At 41.4% G+C, this 23747-nt stretch overlaps 2 protein-coding genes across 5 annotated transcripts in view; one reads left to right on the top strand and one right to left on the bottom strand.

Moving 5' to 3' along the window:
• The window catches only part of KMO (kynurenine 3-monooxygenase), a 53743-nt gene extending 47731 nt beyond the window's left edge, over window positions 1–6012 (top strand). Inside the window, exons 13-16 of one of the 3 annotated variants that reach the window (XM_005607944.4) lie at window positions 1064–1165; window positions 1246–1305; window positions 2836–2991; window positions 5828–6012. In XM_005607944.4, coding sequence (XP_005608001.1) covers window positions 1064–1165; window positions 1246–1305; window positions 2836–2979 — 306 coding nt within the window. In that variant the 3' untranslated portion in view covers window positions 2980–2991; window positions 5828–6012. Of the gene's footprint in view, window positions 1–1063; window positions 1166–1245; window positions 1306–2728; window positions 3133–5827 lie in introns of those variants that run through there. The other 2 variants (XM_023632624.2, XM_070255779.1) reach the window with 2 other exon arrangements.
• OPN3 (opsin 3) overlaps window positions 3505–23747 on the bottom strand; it is a 42087-nt gene continuing 21844 nt past the window's right edge. The window contains exons 2-5 of one of the 2 annotated variants that reach the window (XR_002805090.2): window positions 14317–14636; window positions 8129–8380; window positions 4334–5235; window positions 3505–3897 (exon numbers count right to left, since the gene is read on the bottom strand). Coding sequence is in view for 1 of the 2 variants with exons in the window: in XM_023632625.2 (XP_023488393.1) it covers window positions 4972–5235; window positions 8129–8380; window positions 14317–14636 (836 nt within the window). In the remaining variant the exon portion in view is untranslated. Of the gene's footprint in view, window positions 5236–8128; window positions 8381–14316; window positions 14637–23747 lie in introns of both variants that reach the window. The other variant, XM_023632625.2, reaches the window with a different exon arrangement.

The following is a 23747-nucleotide window of genomic DNA, read 5'->3' as shown; positions in this document are numbered from 1 at the left end:
GCCTTTCTTTCTGGTGATTTTAGGTTGCTCTTCAAAATGGGTGAATTTATATGTAGGCCCTCTAAGAGCTGGCTTTTTTCTGCTTATGTCCCATATCTTTTCTGGGTGTATTCCCTGCTGTAGTTAAAACCAAGCAAAGCCAGCTATTATGAGACTTGTCTCAGTTGTGCTGAGTCCGAAGAATGCTTATAGTGGCAACACTCCCCTGCTCAGGTCCCCCACTCCTCCAGGTAAGGCTGGGTACCTTAGGGTAGCTCTTGGCCAGGCAGCTGTGAAGCTCCATGGCTTGCGAAGGTGGCTTTTTTCTCTCCAGACAGGAATTTCTGCCTCTTCCACCTCAGTCAAGACTGTCCTTTATTGTGGGGGTTCTTTTAATCCAGTTTTCAGTTATCTCTTAGGGGTAATTTTTCCAAAAATAGTTATAACTTTGTGTTTGTGGGAGGAGGTGAGTTCAGAAGCCACCTACACTGCCATCTTGACACCCTCTTCCTACAAGATAAATTTAAAGAAAGGAGTGTAGCTATTTTCCATCTCTCCTGAAGACAGAAAAAATAAAATGGACTTCAACTTGAGCAGATTTTTTCATAGGTGGTGAAGAAAGTTCTATAAGATACTGAAAAGCCTTCATTGATGTACCTTGCCTGTGTCTTTAAAAATAATATAGCTACAACACAATATTTGTCCTGAATATGAAGTAGGTCAAGAAAAACACAGCTTTAAACAGATTCCTCCTTGCGATAAACACAACCAGGAAGCAACAGCAATTAGTCAAATATTTGAGCTCACAGACTGCCTGCAGATCCAGCTAAACAAACCCTCTGCCTGAGCAAAACAGAATTCTCTAACAGGTTTTGTACGGTTATTCTTTCTTTTCAAGGTAATGTCCTATACCATTGACATTTACTAAAAAGGACTGGGAATGACTGCTAAGGAAATAAGAATTTATGTGACTACTTTGTGTCTGGCCTTGTAATGAATGGGAATGAAGAACAATAATAAGTTATAGTAAAGAAATAAAGGTACTTTGTTCAAGGTATTCTATAAGACTCTTACCTTTTTGCAGATGCGAGCACATGTCAACTCAAGGTGGTTCATCTTCCAAAAGAATATTGAGAGATTTCTTCATGCCATTATGCCATCAACGTTTATTCCTCTCTATACCATGGTAAGACATAGATGTAAGACTTTTCTTCACTTTAATCTTATGTTTAGTCACTAAAGAACACTTTTCAAATTTCCTTACAGGTCACCTTTTCCAGAATAAGATACCATGAGGCTGTGTTGCGCTGGCATTGGCAAAAAAAGGTTGGAACAGATTACACTTTTATTTTTAATCTGATGTCTTGAAGCTTATATTGTTATGGTCATGTTTACCTCAGGCAAACACAGACATGATGGGATTGACACCAAATGTTTGCCTGCAAATAAAAAATGCCTTGGGTGGGTAGAAGGCAGAGTGCCTGACAAACAAAATTACAAATAAGAGGCAGAGGGAGAGAGAGAGAGCTTTTGAAGGGAAGAAATTGAAAAAAGAAATTGATGGTAGTATTTCTAAACTTTTTATTTCAGCAATGTGACTTTTTACTTTTATTTAATGATGACTTTTGCCCCACGCAATACTCTTACGGGTTTAGTTTGTAAAACTAGACAGAATTCAATCACTTTTAAAACACAATGTAATGCCATGCCACAGTTATTTTGGGCAGCTGACCCAGAGATGACAGTAAGTGGACATTGAGATTCCTGATTTTCGACTTTGGAGTTTTTACGACTTCATTCATTCAACAAATAGTTTTATGTAGTGTGTAGACACTGAGCTGGACATGATGATGAATAAGAAGCAGTCCCTGACCTTCACACAGCTCAGAGACTAGTGGGGGAGATGGACAATTGCAGTGGAGAGGCACACACTGCCCTGGAGAGAACGGGGGTGGGCCAGGACAGGGGAGGCTGAAGAAACCTCTCCCATGTCCAGACTGGGAATGGCGAGTATTCTGATGGAGCTGGAAGGCAACAGGTCCATGTGAGAACGGCCACAGGTGGAGCTGGAATGGTAAGCAGGGCCTTAAAGATGTTTAATATTACCTTGAGGGAAACAGGGAGACTGAGGGAGGCTAATAGACTCAGGTGCGGATTTTGGAAAGATTACTTTGCTGTGTGGACAATGGATTGGAAGGAATCTAGACTTATTCATACAAAGATGAATAAAATAGGGTCCCTGACCTCAAGTAGCTAAAAGCCTGGCAGGGGAAACAGACAGTGACAGGCAGTTCGAATGCAGGCAGTAAGTTCAGTGACAGAAAGAGGCCACGATGATACAGGAGGGCACCTAATCCAGGCTAGAATGAGCCTCACCTCATGTTGTTGATATACTGCAGGTGGTGAAGATGCCATGTTTAAAGTCTTTGGGTGTGTATGTCATCTGAGTCACAGAGATCACCAGGCCCATCACTCTTCTCATGGGGACTTTGCATAGGGTTGCAGCAGAGACTGAACTGGCTGTGGCTTTAGCACAGGACTCTTCTAAGACAGAGTTCATGGCTCTTTTTTCTAAACTGTGGCGGGGGGGGGGGTTGTATGTTGGTTTTTTACGGCTGTACAAAGGCTGACTGCTAAGAATTCCTTACATAGAACACACATTCAGCTGTTTCTGGGAAGAGAGAGAGGAGGGAAGCGCCAACACTGCAGTACATGACCTAATGGTCATGCAATTACATTGCTGTTTCAGGTCAAAGAAGAAAGAGGAACTTGCTTACAACGTCTTTGAAGAATGAAGTCTGTTTCAAGACTTCAATCTCTGGACAAATAAAACGAGAGTTCTTGCTGTCTTTGCAGGTGATAAACAAAGGACTCTTTTTCTTCGGAACACTGATAGCCATCAGCAGTACCTACCTACTTACGCGCTGCATGTCACCGAGAACCCTGGACTACTTGAGAAGACCATGGGACTGGGTCACTTACTTCCAGAATACAGGATGAAGTCAATAGCAGGTGATATAAAGGTTTTGAAGTAGCAAATACTTGATTTCTCTGTAATCAAAACTAAGGATCAAAACCATGTTTCCATCACCATATTTAATTCACTAATGGAAGATATTTGTCAGCTTATAATTAAATTCAATGTAGAATTTCTCTGTGTGTTCATTGCAATTATTGGGGAAAAAACCCACCCACCACTTTAAGTTGCAACACGCAACTTCCCCACATCACTATGCTGAAGCCCGGTCATTCTAAATATAGTAACAGTGTAATGACCAAGATGTCTTTCACTTCTCAAAAAGTAAGGCCCCAGAAGCCTCAAAGAAGACACTGATCACAATTTTTCTTTAAAGGAAACAATAGAGGTCACGAAAGGATTGACTCAACACCCTGGACTAAAAATTACAATTTGCCTAATATGTAAACCACACTTTCATCACCTGGATGGAACTGACCTAAGCACAGGGCTCAGATTCACCTGATAAAACTAGAAATGTAAATGAGGAATTCGGGTGCTCTAGAGAGTACAAAATGAATGGATTTTATTTCCCAGTCTTCAAATGCCAGTATTACCTTCTGAAGATTGAAAACAGGCTATTAATGCCATACTAAGTGAAGGATAGGGAGGGTTTTAGTGATAAATTAAATATCTACTTAAACAAGAGAGTGGAGAGGAAACAAGGGGAGACAGTCTTTGCAGAACTATGAAGTCATATTTCATTCCATTTCAGACTCTCAGAAGCAATTTACCGACTTATGCTTGAGCTACAGGCTGTGGCAGAGCCAGCAATAAACTTGAGTTTTAAAAGTTCATGTAGTGAAAATGTTTTCTTTCACTCTTCCTTCTTCAATGGGCCGACTAAATCATGTAGAAGTCTTTCAAACATGATTAATTATGAAGACCAGTAGGACAGTCACCTAAGAAATAAAAATTAGGCAATAAAATGAAATGATTCAGTGTTTCTTTTCCATATTGTCAAAGAAATCCTTGAGCTCTGATAATCCATGTTTAGTCTAAACAACGACTCATGGAAAAATGGCCTCTTCACTAACACTGACCATTAATCACCCAATGAACTGACTGAAGAGCAAAGAAGATTAAATATCACATTTTATGACTACAGTTCTACACTTACTTTCATCTCCCTTCAAATGTAGGTTTGTTTGGTTTTTTGCTTGAAACTCCTTTTCTAAATGCAGAACGCTTGGCTAAATTGTGGGAAATTATTCAAAGGAGAGGGTAACCCTGCCATGGTCCTGTTTAAAATGAAATATATGCCTATCTGTCACCAACACCATCTTCTCCGTGTACATCCTCTACTAATGTATGATTACCTATACACCACGATTTTACCTTGAAATTCACCATCCTATTTTCTTTGCTGTGATACTTTCAGTAGTGTCTTCTAGAGCTTGCTCAGCAGCACATTCATCCGAAATTCCTCTTTATCATACTACACATACAGCAACAGTCTTTTGTTCCAGGTAAAGTTAGGAGATTTTCTTTTTCATCCTAGAATTGTCTCTTTCATAAATGTGATTGGCCAAACATTTGACGTGACACTAAATAGGACCCAACACTACGGGAAATTCAAGATTTTCTAGCTATTTCACACCTGTGTGCGAGACAAAGTTATTTTTACACCTAAATATCTGAGACAAATGTATTATGTGCCTTGGGAAATATGGTCATTTAAAAACTATATTTGAAATGAAAATTTCCAACATGTTAGAAATTGATGGTGCCAGACATCCATCTTGTGCCACAACTGGTTTGTCATTATGTAAAGCACCCATTGAATTAAAAGAATTTGTCTTGCTCGATTGCTACTGGAAGCCAGAGAGCACACGGGCAGTTCGGATTTCCTGCTGGGCCACCAAAGTTCTGTTGATATTACATAGATGGGGAGTGACTCCCAAATAGTCCTTGTAATGGAAATCTAAAAGCGGTGTCCGACATAAGGCCCCGTCTTTCATTATTATTAGCCATTCCTATAAAGGACGAACTTGTATTACTTCAACCTTTGACCCATTGATTTTGTCACTGTCGTGGACTGATAGTGATTCATCACTGGTGATGATAAAAATGATGGAAGAAGAGTTGAAAGTCACTTTTTTCTTTGGCCTGTCCCCGTCTTTCTGTGACATCACAATGGGTCTGATCTGCATTTCACTGCCAACTGGTGGTTGGTCTTTAGCAGGCCGCTGGCATCTCAGCAGTCGGAAACAGAGGAGCTGCGAAAGGGATCTTCGAAACTGGGCAGAGAGAGAATAAAGTTGAATATTAAGTAGAAGTTTGGCCCTTAATCTGGATTAACATTCAAGAAAATTAGTTGAATTTAATTGGGGTTTTAAAAAAAATTTGTCAGCTTATGTCGGTGTTGGTTAAGGTAGTAATGCTCAGATCTAGCTAAGCAACCCTGGAGTTTCTTTCATGTCTTTTATTTCTTATAATTCTTCTTAACCAGACCACATAGGAATATTTCAATACTTCATAATCTCCATAGATTCAAGTTGTGCGCACCTTTTAGGAGGGCAGCTAGATCTATGTCTCTGAGGGATATTCACAAATATTCAGTGAGCTCCTACTGGTGACAGCCACTGTGCTACAATCTGGGGATATTGTGGGCAGCAAAGACAGACAGGCCCTTCCTGGCATAGTTTACAGCCTAGTGAACTCACTTATGTTCCCTTAATTAGGTGAAGAATTTTTTTTTTTTCCATCAAGATTATGAATCAATTGGAGAAAAAAAGACTACAGCAGAGAGTGCTAGTGTTCACCAGCACCCATGACTCATCTCTGTGTCCCGGGTACAACACTGAACCATATTTCTCTGCCCCCTTTCAGGGGCTCCTCTGTGCTCTTCTCCTTCTACTAGAACCTTGGAGGTCAAGGTCTGAAGATGGTAACATCACAGCATGGAAGAAACCTAGATTCCTACGTGACTGCATGGAGCAGATCCCATCTCCACCAAATACCCTGGACCGTGGACTCTGATCTCAATGAGGAATAAACTCTTTCTTGTTAATCCATTGAAATGTTAGGGTTTTTTGTTACAATAGTTAGTCTATCATAACCAATAAAACATAAATACAAAGTTACTTAATTTAATTTTTATTCCCTTTGTTTAGAGAGAAATAAAATGGTAATACATGGGCTTTCCCAGATCAGGAAATGTCAATGAAAAATATAATAAATAGCTACGTTGATTTCTGTCTTCTTTGAACTCCATTTATATACGAGTTAGCATTTAGTTTATACTCACATTTAAAAATATTTGTGTGAGACTTCATTTATTCACCAAACTATTGTTTCGTATGTCAAGTGCTAAAGATTCATTATTCTAAGGATTAAATACAGTATGTATGTCAACAAATGTTTTCTCCTATAAATGGTAAACTCATTGAGGGTAAGGACCACTGTTTTACTTGTTTGTTTATTATGTTTTTTAGACTACATTAGAAATGCAGAATCTTGGGCACCCAGACCATGCTGAGTCAGAAATACACACTTTTTTTTAACAAGATCTACAGTTGCAATGTATGCACATTTAAGTTTTAAAAACACTGGTTTATAGCCCATTGGCCCAGAGAAAGGACACAAAAAATAATTGTTAGTTATTATATTTAAAATGTACTTATTTGCCTGTTGAGGTGGCAATCCTTAAAATATGGAGATCTTATACTCCTTCAGAAAATTAAAGCTAGAATCCACCATCTCACTGGAAAAATTCACATGTGCATATTCTCAAGAAGTTTTATAGGAGCTGGCTTCATGGTGCAGCGGTGAAGTTCGCAAGTCCCACTTCAGCAGCCCAGGGTTCACAGGTTCTGATCCAGGGGTGCAGACCTATGCACTGCTTGGCAAGCCATGCTGTGGCAGGCATTCCACATATAAAGTAGAGGAAGATGGGCACGGATGTTAGCTGAGGGCCAATCTTCCTCAGCAAAAAGAGGATTGGCAGCAGATGTTAGCTCAAGGCTAATCTTCCTCAACCAATAATGATAATAATAATAAAGATTTATAAACAATTTCAGGAGTTCCAATGGCTCTCCTGAGGCCAATTCAAGTGATTCTCAGAGTCTAAGGATTCCAAGTTAAACATCTCTGGGTTCAAGGAAATAGACAAATGGGAGTCAACATGAAAGGGAGAGAAAGGCCATCAGTGAAAGGAAATTGAAGGCATATAAGAGTAAGCTCATGGAGAAGGTAAACCAACAACATTCAGGAGAAAGGAAAGGCATAAGAAGAAAGAGGAGATTTAGCACTGAACATTGGGAGGTTAAAAAGTGCCCTCTTCTTCCAAACGCTTCAGCAGTCAGAGTGGTTATTTTGCCTGTAACTAATATGACTTACTTTAAAATTCCAATATCATAATGAACCATTATTCATAACTTTTAAATTCTCTGATCTTTAAACTTTGTAAATTAGAGGCTCTGCTTCATATCAGTCATAATGAGGGCTCTTGTAGGCATGAGTGACAACCATCAAGTCAAAACCTTCCTACTACAGAAACAGATAATAAGCTTCCCAGCAGATCTAGAGGAAGTTTCTTGAGCCAAGTTAATTTTAGCTACACATTGGCCGTGGTGTGTGAATAACACCCCAACCAATGACTAACAGAACCCATAACCGCAAGTGAGGATTTTTGAGCATGGACTCTTGAGAGTCAAGCAAACCAGGTTCAAATTCAGGAACCAAAAACTCCTGTATCAGACGATTTATTTAACCTCTGAACCTGTTTCAAAATCCATAAATAAAATAAGGAATAATATTAGTGCCTATTTCATGATGTTTTGTAAAGATAAAGGGTGTAACCTGCAAAGTACAGTGAAGAATTTTACATGAATTATTAACTTTGATTGTGGCTGTTAGTATTACTAGATGTAAAATGTTTTCTGATGAATTAAATATTAATTTTAATAGAATTATACCTAACAAGTGTAAATTTCCATTGGCAAATCTTAGAATTGTTATTATTTTCTTTTGGAATATCCTATATTTCTTCCTGAACCCTTTACTTTCCTGTAAAATTCTTGATTTAGGTTTTTATCATTGAAGCTGCTCTGAATAATCTGTATAAAAGTATTATATTTTCAAACAATCCTACCCACATGGTGAAAACAATTAGTTAATTACAAAGCTTACCTTTCTGATCGTGAAGATATAAATAATCGGATTATATATAGTGCTTGATTTAGCAAAGAGATATGAAACAATAGATACTGTTGGAGTGACCAGGTGTCCATAACCATTAGCCACCAAGAAACAGATCACAATGTAAGGCATCCAAAAGATCAGGAAGGTGAATATCATAAAAAAGCACATTTTGGCCAGTTTCTTTTCATATCTTAAAATCTTCATCACTTGAATTGTCTGAAGATCTTCAACACAACGAAGCTACAGAAAAGACAATGAAAGGAAAGGGTTGAAAATGAAAGAGCCACTGTCTTTGTTGTTTTTCTGATAGATATTCAGACAACATTAACAGAAGCCCCACCTTAACAGAAAGAGAACTGAATAGGACCTTGGGGGCCTGACTTCTGATGCAGGCCCTACAGCCGGGCCCAGACCTTAACCCCTCTGGGTCTCAGCCTCCTCATCTCTGATGTAGTACATTGAGCCACATAGCCTCTTAGATCCTTTAAGGGGTTTTAATGTTTTCTAATTTATTTAGAGAACAATACCATGTATTATTTTGCCTTGATCTTCAAGTTGCTAAGAGACGGTTGAAAGAGTCATGATAAATTGGAAGCAATTTCTCCATGATTCTGGAAACTCATTTATCCAGAGCATAATCCTCAAATTCTCAAACCAGGCAGCAAACCTGTGATGTCAGGAGTTCTGCATGGGTAAGTCTACAGCCAGTCTCGATGAGAACTTAATTCCCAAACGAATTCTTACTGGAGACTGCTGAGACTTCCAACTCACAGCTGACGACTGGAACGTGGGACGGGAGGAGGCCTTTGTTCCCAGGTGGTTTCCTCAGTGGCAGGAGAGAGCACTTGGTAAAACCCAGGGAGCCCCATTCCTCTAAAGTCAGCATACCCACTCCTGGTTTGTCCCCATTAAAGGTATTGAAGACTAACGGCCTACAGCCTGAAAGTTCTTCGAGTTTCTCAGATAAAAGCTCCTTTAGAAGTTCCTCCTATTATTGCTATAAATGTGCTATTTAGGTGAGGGGGAGAACATTCCTGTACACCAAAAGTACGTTCTTAAATTAAAGGGCTATTTCTGACCATCCTAAGAAGCTAATTTTGCTACAAAAATACAAATGGTTTACATACTGATAAAAAAAAAAAAGCAATCTGGCATACTGTTTTGACTTAGTCTATCATTTTAACCTGCAAAATTTATTGCATTTCAACAAACTCTAAGTGTTCCTTCTATTTCTAGCATTATCATAAAAATTAAGGAAAAAAACTTCCATGTAAATCAGTTAGAACAGGTGTTTATAGTATTTGAAAGTAAATTTGAACTGATACATCTAAATTATTATCTAAAATTATATTTAAGAAACTATGTTCTTATTAGAATTGCACATTCATATTGACAAAGAATAGAAGAAGACGTGGATAATTAAAATGGCTAATTTTTCTTAGAGTGGAAAGAATGTGTGTGTGTGAGAGTGAGTGTTAAATGTCTGGTACTATTACTATCTATTTTAAAAGAAACTATTTTATGTAATGTGATAAAATATTATTCTATTTTCAGAACAGCATTTTTTAGGGGGTGGGAGGTTTTCCTTAGAGTTTTTCAGAAGGTTGTGGAGTTCTAGGAAAAGCTCCAGATTTGGAATTAGAAGATCGGGCGTTATATCCCAGATTCACCACTTCTGCTCCCTGGGTGACGCTGAGCAATTCAGTTGCCTTCTCTGAGAGTCAAGATTAAAGGAGGTTAAAACGGATAACCTACTAGAGTTAAGAGAAGTTGGGTCCCAGTTCCACACAAGACTTTGTGGAATTGTTTTTGAAATTAAATATTTATATTTGAATTATATTTGAAACTAACAAACATATCTTATGCATATGTATTTTTATGATACTACAGGATATTAGGAATCACGATTTTTGACTCCTCAGAGTTCCAATCAACTAGTAATAGAACCACATTTCAATGATCTGTCCCCCAGGGCCCCACTATCTGGGGCCCAACAGTTTTACTGGTACCATTTTATGGGCAAGCCAATCCCCATCCTCTCTTGCCATTTATCAAAGCGGAGCACTCATTTATCATCTTGGGATTACATGCATGCTACAGAAGTTAATTTATGAAAATATTGGCCTATATTTTCCCAGTTCCTCTTTGGTATAAGGAGAAGATCCTGACTAACGTTTCAGACTTTTTGGGTTTGTAAATGTGAAGTTTCCATGGTTATTTTTCATTTATCTCTCTTTGGCCTCTTTGTTTCATCATTCTCTATTCCTTCACTCAGCTCAGTCAATGTTTTCCAAACAGAGAGCTCTCCTCCATGTCTCCCCCATCTTTATTCATTTGAGGATATTTTTCAAAATTGCTAAGAATGAAGCAAAAGCTCATCCCGGTTCAATCTGTCCTACAGCATGAACTGCTTCAGACAAATTTTCCAGAATTCCCTCTAAGTGTTCTCTGCCCATAGAAACGCAGATGCTCAGTGCTCATTGATCCAGACACCTGTAGATTTTCAAAGACATCACTGAGTCCTCATTCTCAGGTGAGTAGCTATGTGTCCACTGCTGCTGGGGGTCACCCCTCTGGAGAAGAAAACAGAGGCAAATGCTGGCACCAAGTTCTGTGTTGAGGTTACTGCGCAGTCTAAAGTCAAGTCTCTTTGTGCTTCCACCACTTCCCCTTCCTGCGCCCTCTGCCTGTAACTCCTTCCAAAAATAGTCTCTGATCACCTATTGCATGCAGGTACTGTTCCAGCTGTAAGTGAAAAAATAAATAAGATGGGGTCTCTCTCTTGAAGAATTCACTATTTCATGAGGGGGACGTGCACACAAACATTCTGCTTTACAGGTGACACATGCCATGAGGGAGGTGACCAGGGAGAGCTTTGGGATACACAGGCTAAGAGCAAGAAGATCCTGAGCTCAGCCTTCTGAGGTGAGTTGGAGCTAGCCAAGTAAGGAGCAGAGACAGAATGTTCCAAAGGAAGTGTGTTAAGGCAAAGAAGTAAAGAACACATGCCAAGCTCCGGGAACAAGAAATACTGAAGCTGGCTGGATCCTCAGGTGGCAAGAGGGAGGGTGTGTCAAGAAATGAGACTGGACAGGCAGATAAGAGATGGCCATACAGGACCTGGTAGTCACACTCAGGGGCTTTATTTATTTATTTATTTATTTATTTATTTATTTATTTTTGAGGAAGATTAGCCCTGAGCTAACTACTGCCAGTCCTTCTCTTTTTTGCTGAGGAAGCCTGGCCCTGAGCTAACATCCGTACCCATCTTCCTCTGCTTTATATGTGGGGTGCCTACCACAGCATGGCGTGCCAAGTGGTGCCATGTCCGCACCCGGGATTTGAACCAGCGAACCCCAGGCCGCTGAGAAGCAGAATGTGCGAACTTAACCGCTGCACCACCAGGCTGGCCTCTATTTTTAATCTTGAAGGCAATGGAACCCCTAAAAGATTTTAAGCTGAGCAGGGACATGAGAAAATTTGCCTTTGAGAACACTTATTCTGGTGGCAGTATGGAAAAAAGGGATTAGAGGAAAATAAGAATACAGGAAGAAAAACTAAAGTCTTTTTGAATTGAGTCTGTGGCAGTGGGAGAGGAAAAAAAGGATATAAGGAAAAATATTCGAGGTCAAATAGATAAAAATTGATAATTGGTTGGATGCAGGGGAAGACATGAATAAGGAATAGTCAAAGATTACTGCCTGATTTCTGGCTTAGATAGCTAGGAATGAGGAACACTTACTGAGAATGGGAATGGAGGAGTAGCAGATTTGGGGAGAAAGATGACCAATTCATCTTCACACATGCTGAATTTGACAAGTCTGTGGACCAAAAGTGGAGGTGTTCAATAGCCAATTGACTGTGAAGATCTGACAGAGGTCAGAAGAACAACCTGATCAGAAATAGAGATTTCAAAGTCACCAAGCTATTGTTAGAAGGAGAGATCCTGGCGGTATGTGAGATGGCCCAAGGTTAGTGTGCAGTATGAGATGAAAGCTAAACAGAGAATGCTGGCGAGGCCCGAGGCAAAGAAGCCCTTGAAAGACTTAAGAATATGGGGCCAGAGAGTTAGCAGTAAAGATATGAGAGAATGGGGTCCTAGAAACAACAGGAGGAGAAAATCACAGTTAAAGTGGAAGGTGTCAACAGCATCACAAGTCTCAAATGTCACAAATAAAAAAAAAGGAAACAGAAATGTGTCCATTGGATCTAACATTTGGGAGGTCATCAATGACCTTAATGAGGGCTGTCTCCGTGAGAGTGTGGTAGAGGAAAGGGGTGCCAATTTGCAATGAGTTGAGGGTAAATGCTAGGTGAACTCACTAAACTACACTCTTTGAGGCAGGGGCTCTATCTGATACATTGTTAGATCCTCAGAGCCTAGTAAACGTCTCAGTCAGCTTGGGCTTCCATAATAAAATACCATAGACTGAGTGGCTCACACAACAGAAATTTACTTCTCACGGATCTGGAGGCTGGGAAGTCTAAGATCAAGGTGCCAACAAGCTCGGCTTGGAGATGACTGCCTTCTCCTCTGCGTTCTCACATGGTGGAGAGAGAGGGAAAGAAAGAGCGCACTCCAGCCTCCCTGCCTCTTCTCATCAGGGCACTGGTCCCATCATGAAGGCCCACTCTCATGACATCATAGAACCCTATTACCTCCTAAAGGCCCACCTCCAATACCATCAGTTGGGCATGTAGGCTTCCACATATGAATTTTGGGAGGACAAAAACATTCAGTCCATAACAGTAAGTAACAGGTACATTCTAGATACTCAGTAAATACTGGTCAAACGAATGCTTAATGAGTGATGATGCAGCACGAAAGCCACTAAGGATTCTGTGAGTTGGCAGTGACAAGGAGAGAAACAAAATGATAATTAGAGGGAGTTGAGAGTAGATTTTGCTTTTGAATTAAATTAGCATGGTTATATATTCAGAGGAAAGAGCGAGTAGTAAGGGAGAGATTGAACATATAAGTGAAAGAGAAGATTATTACTTGAGAGAGGTCCCTGGGGCAGAGAATGAGGTTGGGGGGAAAACCAGAATCTAGGATCAGCTTGGTCCCGAGAGATCTCTCCCATTACCCTGTAACTGAAGAAAGAGGTCGAAGGAGGAGTGTGAACACGGAGGCTTGCATAAACGGGGGCAGGGATTTGAGGAATTTCTCCATAACGGCTTTATTTTGCCAAAAAAATAAGCATGATTATTTGATAAGAATGAGGGGGCTAGTAGGGAAAGAATTTAAAATGAGAATGGAGGGTCTGTAGCAGCAATTGCGTAGAGAGAGTGCAACATCTAGAGATCCAAAGATTGCTAGACACGACCGAGGACACCTGAATATGGACACTGGGAACCCAGTGTGGGTTTTCTCCAGCTCCTCTTTGTGGTCAGACTACAGGCATGGAGAAGATAGACAGTTGGGTTGATATGGGAATTTTTTCTTTTTTACAAAATAGATGTGTATGAAGAAAGGTGGAACGTGGAAGTCGAGGGCAATAATCATGACTTCAAGTGACGCGCATGGCTAAGTTTGGTTAAAAAAAGAAAGAGGCGAAAGCTAGAGGGGTTTGGCAGAGAGAGCACGAGACTGGAGGGTTTTGATGAAGAAGATAACTGAGCAGGAAGAAGCAGCGAGGGAGGACGGGAAACATCCACGGATGAAGTTAGAGGCTGGGATGAGGCCTGTGCCCCAGCCTTGTTACTGCACACGTCCTCCTTGCTAGCACCCGCTGGGAAACCTGCTTGTGGTCACTTCTTGTCCTTTATGACTCCTGAGTGATTTCCAGACAAAATACCTGTACTGTTTTCTAGAGGTTTCTGTGACCTTTCAGTGAATAAAATCACGGGAAGTGTGGAATCCCCTTCGTTAGAGTTCTTCAATTCTAAGAATGCTGAAGAATGTAAGGGTTTGGTGGTTGTTGACCTTGTCTGTCCAAAACCCCTTTCCTTCCTTTTTCTGGTTAGAGAGCGGTGTAGAGAGAGTAAATGTTATTCCTCATTGAACTTTTCAGACAATGACTCATAGTGCAAAATCCCCTCAAACGGGAAGCTCCCTAGAGCTGCTCCTGCTGTGGGCAACTACTGATCAGGAAGGAAGGGTTTCATTCTCTTCCCCACAAAATTGTCTGCCATGGCCATGGTTTGGAGTGGGGCATTTGTAGTCTTCAACTCACCATTCGAATGGAATACAGGATATGGCCATAGCAATGGGCTATGACGCCCATGGGCACCACCAGGCAGCCAAGAAATAAGAAGAGCACAAAGGTGGAATCGTTGGCATCCTTGGATTTCCAGTCCACGGCGCAGCCCAGTCCATGTATGTCCAGGATGTACCTGTTCCAGCCCAGGAGAGGTGCTCCTGACCATGCCAGGGAGTACAGCCAGATGTAGGTAAGAGCCCTCCAGGCCCAGGAGAAATTGATCACTCTGGCGTGGACCACGCGGATATAACGCTCGTAGGCCAGCACAGTCAGGGTGGTTATGGAAACAATGCCTGCAGGAAGAGAAGGTGGACAGCACAGCATGGTGCAGGGCAGACACACACAACAGAGGCCACGCTTTCTCCACTGGAGGTACCTACAGAGCCTCTGCACCACGACAGTTCTAAAGGCTGAAATACCCGGGAGGAATAACACCTCGCAGTCCCCAGGAAATCGGCTGGAAACATTTACCCTCACAAGAAAATGGAGACTAGAAAATAGCATGTGGATTACAGCAGCACAAAAATAAAAGCCCTAAACCCAGCCTCGCCCCAGCGATGCAGCTATTGCCTTAAATTTTCTGCCAAAGACACTCTGGAGCAAGTTGGCGAGTCGCCAAGTGAGTGTCTCTTTTGGTTTTGCCTTCTCTCAGCTGTGTGTGATGCAGCCGTTAGAGATTAAGTCAGAGTGGGTTCCACCAGTGTGAACTGCTCAAAGTTACAGTAAGCTATGCAGAGGCTGCCCTACCCTACCTGCTAGCAGGGGACACTGTCTACATGCAAGGACTGCTGCCGAGGGAGCAAAGGCTTCCACGCACCTACAGTCTTCACTTATGCCTCTAGTCCACAACGAGTACACTTTAACAAGATTATTCATTCATTTCTCCGCCTTTCCCCAGAGACGGATTTATTCACTCAACAAGCTCCTATTGAGTACCTACCCTGTGGCAGGCACTGTGCCAACACCAGAACTTCAAAGACGATGGGGACCCAGAACTGCGTACTGGAGCAAGGGGGCCATTAAAGGGTCTAAAAATGAGGAGGGGATTCAGAGATGCCAGGACTCAGAGGATGTGAAGGAGAGAGAAGTTTAGAAAGAGCAGATGAGGCGATACTGAGAAAGGTTTTTAAATTTTTGCTAAGGTTTTTTATTTGTCTCTTTTTTGTTTTTAAAAGCTTCTCCTGTATAAAATAGTAAATTATAAATCTGTTACCGTGTCATGCTTTTTAAGTATTAATGCGACAGCAGTACCTCCTTTCCCTCCTTCCTTTTTTCCTCTGAAAACACACTCATTCTAGCAGTAGTATAGAACTCGAAACACAGTCCAGTGCACAGAGCCCAGCTTGCAGGCTACTGCAATCATCCAGGCAAGATATGAGGGGTATGAACAGCAAAGCCTGGATTCCAGGGACATTTAGCAATTAACATCAATAGAGTCTGTCAGCTAAGCGAACATGAAGATGGAGGGAGAGAGAGGGGTCAAGAATAACTGGGACATTTCTAAACTGAGGATGAGGAGAAAGTGATCACATTAACACAGATAAAACTCACAAGGTGTGTGAGCAGATATGAGGAAGAAAACGAAATAGCTCCCTAGAACATACTGGAATAAATATTTGTTGAATGAGTGGATTGAGAGAGGTGTAGACAAAGTGGCTCTATGGAGAATGGAAGGCAGACTGGTTTTGTGAGGAGTTCGGGGTGTGGAGGGCAGGTTTTCAGGAGGCCTGGACTGAGTCCCAGCTCTCCACGCGTCAGCTCTGTGACTTCAGCAACTCAAACAATCACTTCAGACTTTAGGTTTTGTTTTCATAAAACTGAAAATCCCCTCCCATTATAACATTTTCTGACTATAATTATAAAAGCGTGAAATGAAGAGGTCCTAGATACAGAAAGCAAGTGGCAGAACACAGCTAAATTCATTTACACCGTGACAGGTTTCTGGAGCGGGTATCATTCTCAGCGTCGGATCACGCGGCATTCAGTAAATGTTTGTTGAATAAATGAGTGAACGTTTAGTAAATACGTAAGTGACTGGAGGAAGATTGGGTTTTGGAGCACGGTAGAAGGAACTATTTCAGAAAGCAGTGATAGAACAGCAAACAATGGACTTAAATGCAGATTATATTGAGTAATTCAGGAGACAAGGAAAATAGCAAGCTAGGTGTGCTGTCTTTAGAACTAAGAACCTATTTTCACTTTATTAAATTTTTACCTAAGGAGCGATATTATCTTCTCTTTAACCGATTACATTCCTTGAAGAAAATCTAAAAACCTAAAGATAGTGACAAAATAAGTTGACTCTAATGAAATACTCTTGGTTTTATTCAGTTTACAAACTTTCTTATTAAACATAAAGTATTTAATTATACAGTTGCCTTGAAATGTTAAAATGTAGCTTGGGCTTCAACTTTTAGTTAATTTACCTTAAATCTGATTTAGTCCTACATGGGCAAGAAAACTTGCTGCAAATAATTGCACTATGTTGTAGATCCGCAAATGAGTTCTTCTGGCTAAAGCAACAAGCTGGTTAAGGCCAACCCTCGTTTACATATTTACCCAGCCATTCTTCATGAACTACTTTTGCTTACCCACACATCTCAATCGTGTGCTAGAAAACAGGTACAAGGAGGTGAGCGAAACAAGTGCCTTGTGGAACTTACGGACCAGCAGGTGGAGAGACAGTAATAAAAACATCAAGCAAGGCAGTTAGGGAAGTGCCATGAAGCAGAGCGAGCATCAGAGATGGAGAGAAACAGGCTGCAAGGTGTGAGAGTGTGAGGAGATGTGGTGGGGTTGACAGGGTGTCAGGAGAATCCCCCCTGCGCTCAGGGCTGAACTATGAAACCCCAGCTTTGTGACACGTCAGGGTGTGGAGCTCAGTGCATTTTTCCTTCTTGTTATTTAGGTGAAAGAGGAAAGAGATTCTAAAAGTCTAATATAGTTTTTGACCATGCCTGTGTCTTAGCAAGCACGAGGAGCCTCAGGCCCTGAATTCAGCTGCCAGTACAAAGTACCACAACCAGTTAGTACAGACCCGGGGACAGCAAACTGCATTTCTTGGCCCTCTGACTGCATGAGGACAGAGAGAGCAGGCTCAGTCAGACCGACTTATCCTCCAGGGGACACATTTGAATGGATCTAAACTACATCCCTTTCTTACAAACTATATATTAGCCTTTTTTTCTTTCTCAATAACACTTTACTTACTAATGAATTTTAGTCCTGAGTCAAAATTATTTGCTGTGTTCTAATTGATTCCTGGGACAAACGCCAGGAAGACAAGAATGAAGGGACTGTCTTACAACTACTTTACCCGTACATTTTGACTGATTGAGTGTCAGGCCCCATGATAATCACTCCACAGATGGTGTCCCTCTTTTCGGAAAAAGAAGTCTGTGGCTCAGAAGGGCTAAGGAACCAGTAGGTGGTGGAGACAGTGCTGAGAACCCACGACTGGCTCCAAAACCCATGATTTTGCCTTATACCACCTGTTGGCGCTGCAGGGCGACTTCTCCTCCCCACAAATCCTACTAGGGGAAGCGCGATGTCCCCACTCTCCCTGCAAAGCTGCAGACTGACCATGTATGGATTAAGTGCCTCTCGCTGTGCTGAGGTCTTATAGGAGAAACCAGAGACATGTGGTCCCTACCCTCGAGGGACTACAATAGTGTGTCTTCTTATAAAGCCAAGACCAACTATACACAACATTCCAGGGCAATGTAAGATGACAGGAAATCATATGTTAAGTTTACGGTGCAACAAAAAACCAGAAAAAGCAAAATCCCAGCAGATGGTGTTGGAGGATGGTTTCATGAAGAGGTGAAACAAGCTGGGTCTTAAAAGACGGAAAAGGTGTCAAGGAACGAGGAACAGAAAGGATCAGGGCGGGCATTTCTGGCTGGCAGAACTTCTACAAAGGCAAAGTGATCCTCCTCGAATTCTTGCCAGAGGGCTTTAGACCGCAGACGTGCGGGGAGGGGAAAGGGCGGCTCCATCAGGGCCGGTGCGGATCCCACCGCGCCTTTTGGGGCAGCCGTGGGCCACAGCAGGGATCGGCAATAGTTTTTCCAGGGTTTTCCCCAATAGAATTCTGGAAAACTGCATGCACTCTCATATATTTAAAAAGCTACATCTGCATTTTTGTCACTTTAAGGAGTTGTGTAAGGTAAATATAAACATTTTAAAATAAAACTATTACCTTACTCTTTTAAATATTTCCAGTGATTCATAAACATGTTAGTGGTTCCATATACATATCTATGTCTATATCTTTGTGTATATATACACACAAACACATATATATCTATACAAACACGGATATATAGGGAGAGCTACATAGCAATGATCAGTCACTTAAAATTACATTCCATTCCACTTTCCCCCTAAAAATTTTATTCCAGTGTAGTATACTGGTATGGCTGAAAGATTTTAAATTATTTGCCTTATTCTTTTCTGCAACAGAAATGCATTTAGAAATTGAAAATTTTAAATTTCCTGGACAGGAAGGCTCTAAGGTTAACAAATTGACTTTTGGATTGACTTATCAACACAATTTCTACTAGTACACAATTGACCAAAATATTTTGTTAAATATTAAAAATAAAAAATTTAATTAGATATAAATCTCTTAAAGTGATCAGTACAGCCTTCCTTCTCTGTGAAGAATCTATCTATCCATGGGTTCCTATTTTCAATGCTAGCATGAGGCAGGATAAATTCTCCTCCTATGTTTCCTGTTTTAAAGTTAAAGAGAGATTTCTGGATCACATATGAATCCAGACGGCAGTGGAAGGAGTTTTGTTGTAGTCAATACTTATTGATTTTAAGAACATTCCTTCTGAATTCAGTTACTTGAACTCTTCCAAATATGCCAAAAATCACAGAGCATTTATTGCCAAAATTCATTTTTAATGATCTACCAACAACTCAATTTTTTTTTCTGTAAAGATTGGCACCTGTGCTAACATCTGTTGCCAGTCATTTTTTTTTTTGCTTCTCCCCAAAGCCCCCCGGTACATAGTTGTATATCCTAGTTGTGAGTGTCTCTGGTTGTGTCATGTGGGACGCCGCCTCAGTATAGCCTGACGAGCGGTGCCATGTCCGCGCCCAGGATCCAAACCAGTGAAACCCTGGGCTGCCAAAGCGGAGCGCGCGAACTCAACCACGCGGCCACGGGGCCGGCCCCTCAGAAGTCAATTTTATGAAAAGTGAATAATTGGAAACCAGCTGAGTGGTCCCTCGCTTCCTCGAGATCTTCACCACTACTTTCTACTGCCCCTTTCTGGGCCGTCCTGGAGTCTCTCCCGTCTCCCCGCACGGTGACTCTCCGCAGTAAGAATGTATCTGGGCAGGGGAGGGGTTTGCCTTGCTGGGTAGTGGGAGAACGGTGCCTGAGGAAGTGCCGGATAGCAGGTAGCTGATTTCCAGGAAGGAATACAAACGGAAGTTGAGGATTTAGAAATTGATTCTTGTAAAATTGTCCTTGCGTAGGCATTAGAAAGAGGTTACGTACCCTAGCAGTATGCATGCTCCAATTTGAAGACAGCAGTCGGTGAAATCTAATCTCAACGGCATACTATGCAGACTGCTTAATCTTGTTGCACTGCTTACATTAGGGTCAGACACCAGGCCTCAAACTGCCAGCCACATTCAAAGCTGGCTGCTTTCATACTGCGGTTCCCTCTGCCTGAAATGCTGGCTAAGACCTCACAGCCTGGAGGAGGAGACATGTAACATGTAAACAAATAATTACAGGAGTGTGATAAGTGCTAAAACAGAGCTGTGTCTGGGGAGCTAGAGAATGCAATAAAGGATGGACACACCTCTCCCCAGGGAAATCCCAAGGGCAGGTTTAAGAGAAAGCAATATTTGAATTGATGAATGGGAGGGAGTTATCAAGTTGACAAGAGTAAGGATATTGCAAGGCCAAGGATACTGTGTCGACAAAAGCATGGAAGTGAAAGAGATGTGCAAGCGTTAACTCCATGCCTTAATCTGAATCAAGTACAGTTGTTCGTGACATAACATGATTATGCATTTATTTACAACATTTACCAAGAAGCATATATCATGCACATACAATATACCAGGCATTGAAGAATAAAGATGAATTATAATAAACAGAGAGGTAAATAATTATGAAACAATGTGATAAGTTCTCTAATAGAAGAATGTTTTTGAGGCCAAAGTCCTGGATTCAGTTTCAATTTCTATACATAATTACCATGACTCTTGGAAAATTAATTAACATCTCTGAACCTCAACTTGCTCACCAATAAAATAGGAATAACTGTACCAAAATGCTGTCTCATTCTGTGTGTATGTGTGTGTGGCGGGGGGGGGGGGGGGGGGGGGGTGTATTAAATGAGAATATGAGTGTATTTAGTAAAATGGTAATATATAAGCCATTATTATTATTGAATAGTTGATTGTCTGGGAGCAAACTGCTTTAGGGGGTGGAAAGTTGGCAAACGGCACAAGAGTGGGTAGGACTCTGGAGTTTAAATATGGGAGTCTATATATATAACAAGTACAAATACTGAAGAAAGCCATTTTCCCCCTTTGGCCACTAGGTGTCCGCATTGAATAGCTTATTTATAGTTCAATGGTCTAGACTCTGGGTAAGCAAGTTTACACTAAATAGAATAAGGGCTTAGAACAGGTATAGCTCGGACCACAGCCCAGATCTGTTCATCCCTATGTGTCAGATAAAACAGTTAATATGACATGGTCCCTGCCTTCAAGGAGCTCACACTCCAGAGAGGGGGGTATAAGGAGAAACTCCAAGTCTGAAAGGAAGAGGAAATCCAATTCAGAAGCAGGCGTTCTCTGGGAAGCAAGCGCCACCTGAGTGAGTGAACATTAAGTACGTTTTAACCAGGCAAATAAGGAGGGGCTGGGGGAAAAGACTGTCACTGCTATCCCAGGAAGAGGGAACAGATTATGTGAACACATGGAGACCCAACAGAGCTTGCACCGTTTGGGTTCTTGCAAATAATTCAATATGATAGACGCCGAGTTCTAAAAAGACAGAAGACTAGGGTTCTCCCAGGAGACCCTTACATGCCAGGCGAGGAGTCTGGAATGTATTCCCAGAGCTCTGAGGAACCATTAACATGTTTTTGTTCTCTTGTATCGCTGTACAATTCTAGAGAATTTTCTTTCTTTTCTTTTGGTTTTGCTTTTGCAGGTTTTCCTTATGGAAAGCTCTCTCTGGCTGCATTATGGAAAAAGGATTGTGGGGAGGGACAAGTCTGGTAACTGACAAAGCTACTGGAGAAATGCAATTAGAGTAATGAGGAACAGAACTAATGCAGAGACAGTGGGGAAAGCGAGATGAGGACGGTGCAGTAAATTTCAGGGACGTGAATCTTTGCTGGATGTGGAAATGAATGAAGAAGAATCAAAGGGAATCTTGGGTTACTGGCTTGGGGAATGAATGGATTGTGCTGCACTGAGCTGGAAAGCATATGGAAGAGAAATAGTTTTGAGAGGGAAGGTCATTAGGGGATAATGAGCTTCGCTGTGATTCTCTAGGCGATTTTTAACAAATCACTCAATGGTCTGTGTTTCAAATTCTCTATCTATAAAATGAGGCAACTGTATAACCCAGCCCATGGCAGGCAAAACCTTACAGACCATACAGTAAAATCTCCAAACTAAGTGGGTATACTCAACTTTTTTTCAAGATGGAGACTTTTAAAGGAAATTAGAAATGACCATCTTCATTTGGATAATATTCCCAGCTACCGGAATGAGCAATTTCCATTTGATGAGTAAGAGCAGTTCTCTCAAACATCAAAATGGTGGTTGGTTTTTAGTATACATATTTTAGGCATTTACCAGATGGTTATTAGGCAGGAAATTAGTTCTAGTTAGTGATCCCTTCCTTCATATCTGCTTATCTCCTTTTATCAAATACCATTTTTCAATTATTTGCTCTAAAAACAAATTTAATATTTTTCATGTTTAGTATACCTAGACTCAGTTCCACAGGAAACCCAGTACAGCATGAAAACTCTCTCCGTGGATTAAAAAATTATGATTTTAGGTAAGCATCTTAAACAGAGATTTATTTTTTATGGCCATGTGGAAATGTAGCCATCAAGTGCTGTTGTGCATTAAGAACTGGGAGCTCCCTTAACAAAAATGCCAATGAATCCCCGGAAGAGAGGGAGTCAACATGGCGGTCCTCAGGATGTGGTCTGTGGGCTAGCTTCTCACAGTTTAAGATGTCCGTACCGTCATCTCATGGTATTTCATATATGTCAAAAAGGGAGTGTATTTTTTCCCCATTAAATCTAGTGACTTTGTAGAGGGGAGGCAGGGGCAAACTGTTGTTGATGCCGTTGGTAAGATACAGGAGACTCTGCTCTGTGCATCCCCTCCTCCAAGGTGACCTTGGGCATCTGCACAGTAGCTGGGAAGTCACTCCAGTCATCTCCCCTCTGTCACCTTTGATTCTTCCAATATCAGCGTCCCTTGGTCTCTGACTACTCTGGCTTCAGACTGGGCTCCTTGTTTTTTCACAGCCCCCTTTGGACAGATAACCCAATTTTAGACTGTTGCCTTCCCTCTGATTTAGGGTTTGTTTTTGTTTTTCTCTTGATAGTTGCTTAACTCCATGTAGCATAACCAGGGGAAAGCAGTGTCGTATCTCGGGACAGGGTCTCCTTGGAACTCACTCCACACTCACGTGCCTGCTTGTCAGGGGAGGATATGGAACAGGATAGTTAACAATGGGGAAAATACGGATAATTATTACACTAAGGGGCCCAAGAAATATCCACAGTGACTAGAGTCCACAGGTCTGGGGTGAAAGGACAGTATGAATACAAAATAACTTCTCTGTGGCATTACTTAAGGACCGAAGAGTGACAAACATAAGCACAGTGGGACCAAATTCTGGAAAACGGCCATATGGAAGCGCTTACCAGGAACTGAGATATGGTAAATTCTAATCCTACTTCATCTGTGCTCATACAGGAAAAATGGGAGGCACAGACTGCGTTTTCACCACTTAATCAAAACCATTTCTGAACACAGCACTCTAGATCTTCTGATCATTCACTGCAGTGGACTCCAGAAAACTGCGCCAGAGACGCTCTTCCAGCAGGACCTCCACCCGGATCCACTTTAGGAACATGTTTACTTTAATTTCCCCTCTCCTCTCTCTCCGTTATGCATTTTCATTTAAAGCCAGCAGAAGGCTTTTCTCTTCAAATATTTCTAAATTCATCTCTGTGCTTCACACCACTCCCATTATTCTAGCGCAGGCTCACATCCCACAGACGATTGCCCTGACCTACCCCTCATTGATTTTTTCATTGTCTGGCCTCTGCCATCCTCTTGTGCACCAAATACCTTTTTGAGACTGGACTCAGTTTAGGTGCCTTCCTAGA

Source organism: Equus caballus, chromosome 30 (assembly GCF_041296265.1).
Source record: "Equus caballus isolate H_3958 breed thoroughbred chromosome 30, TB-T2T, whole genome shotgun sequence".
In the NCBI taxonomy this organism is placed as follows: domain Eukaryota; kingdom Metazoa; phylum Chordata; class Mammalia; order Perissodactyla; family Equidae; genus Equus; species Equus caballus.
This window is presented reverse-complemented; position numbering and strand designations above follow the sequence as displayed.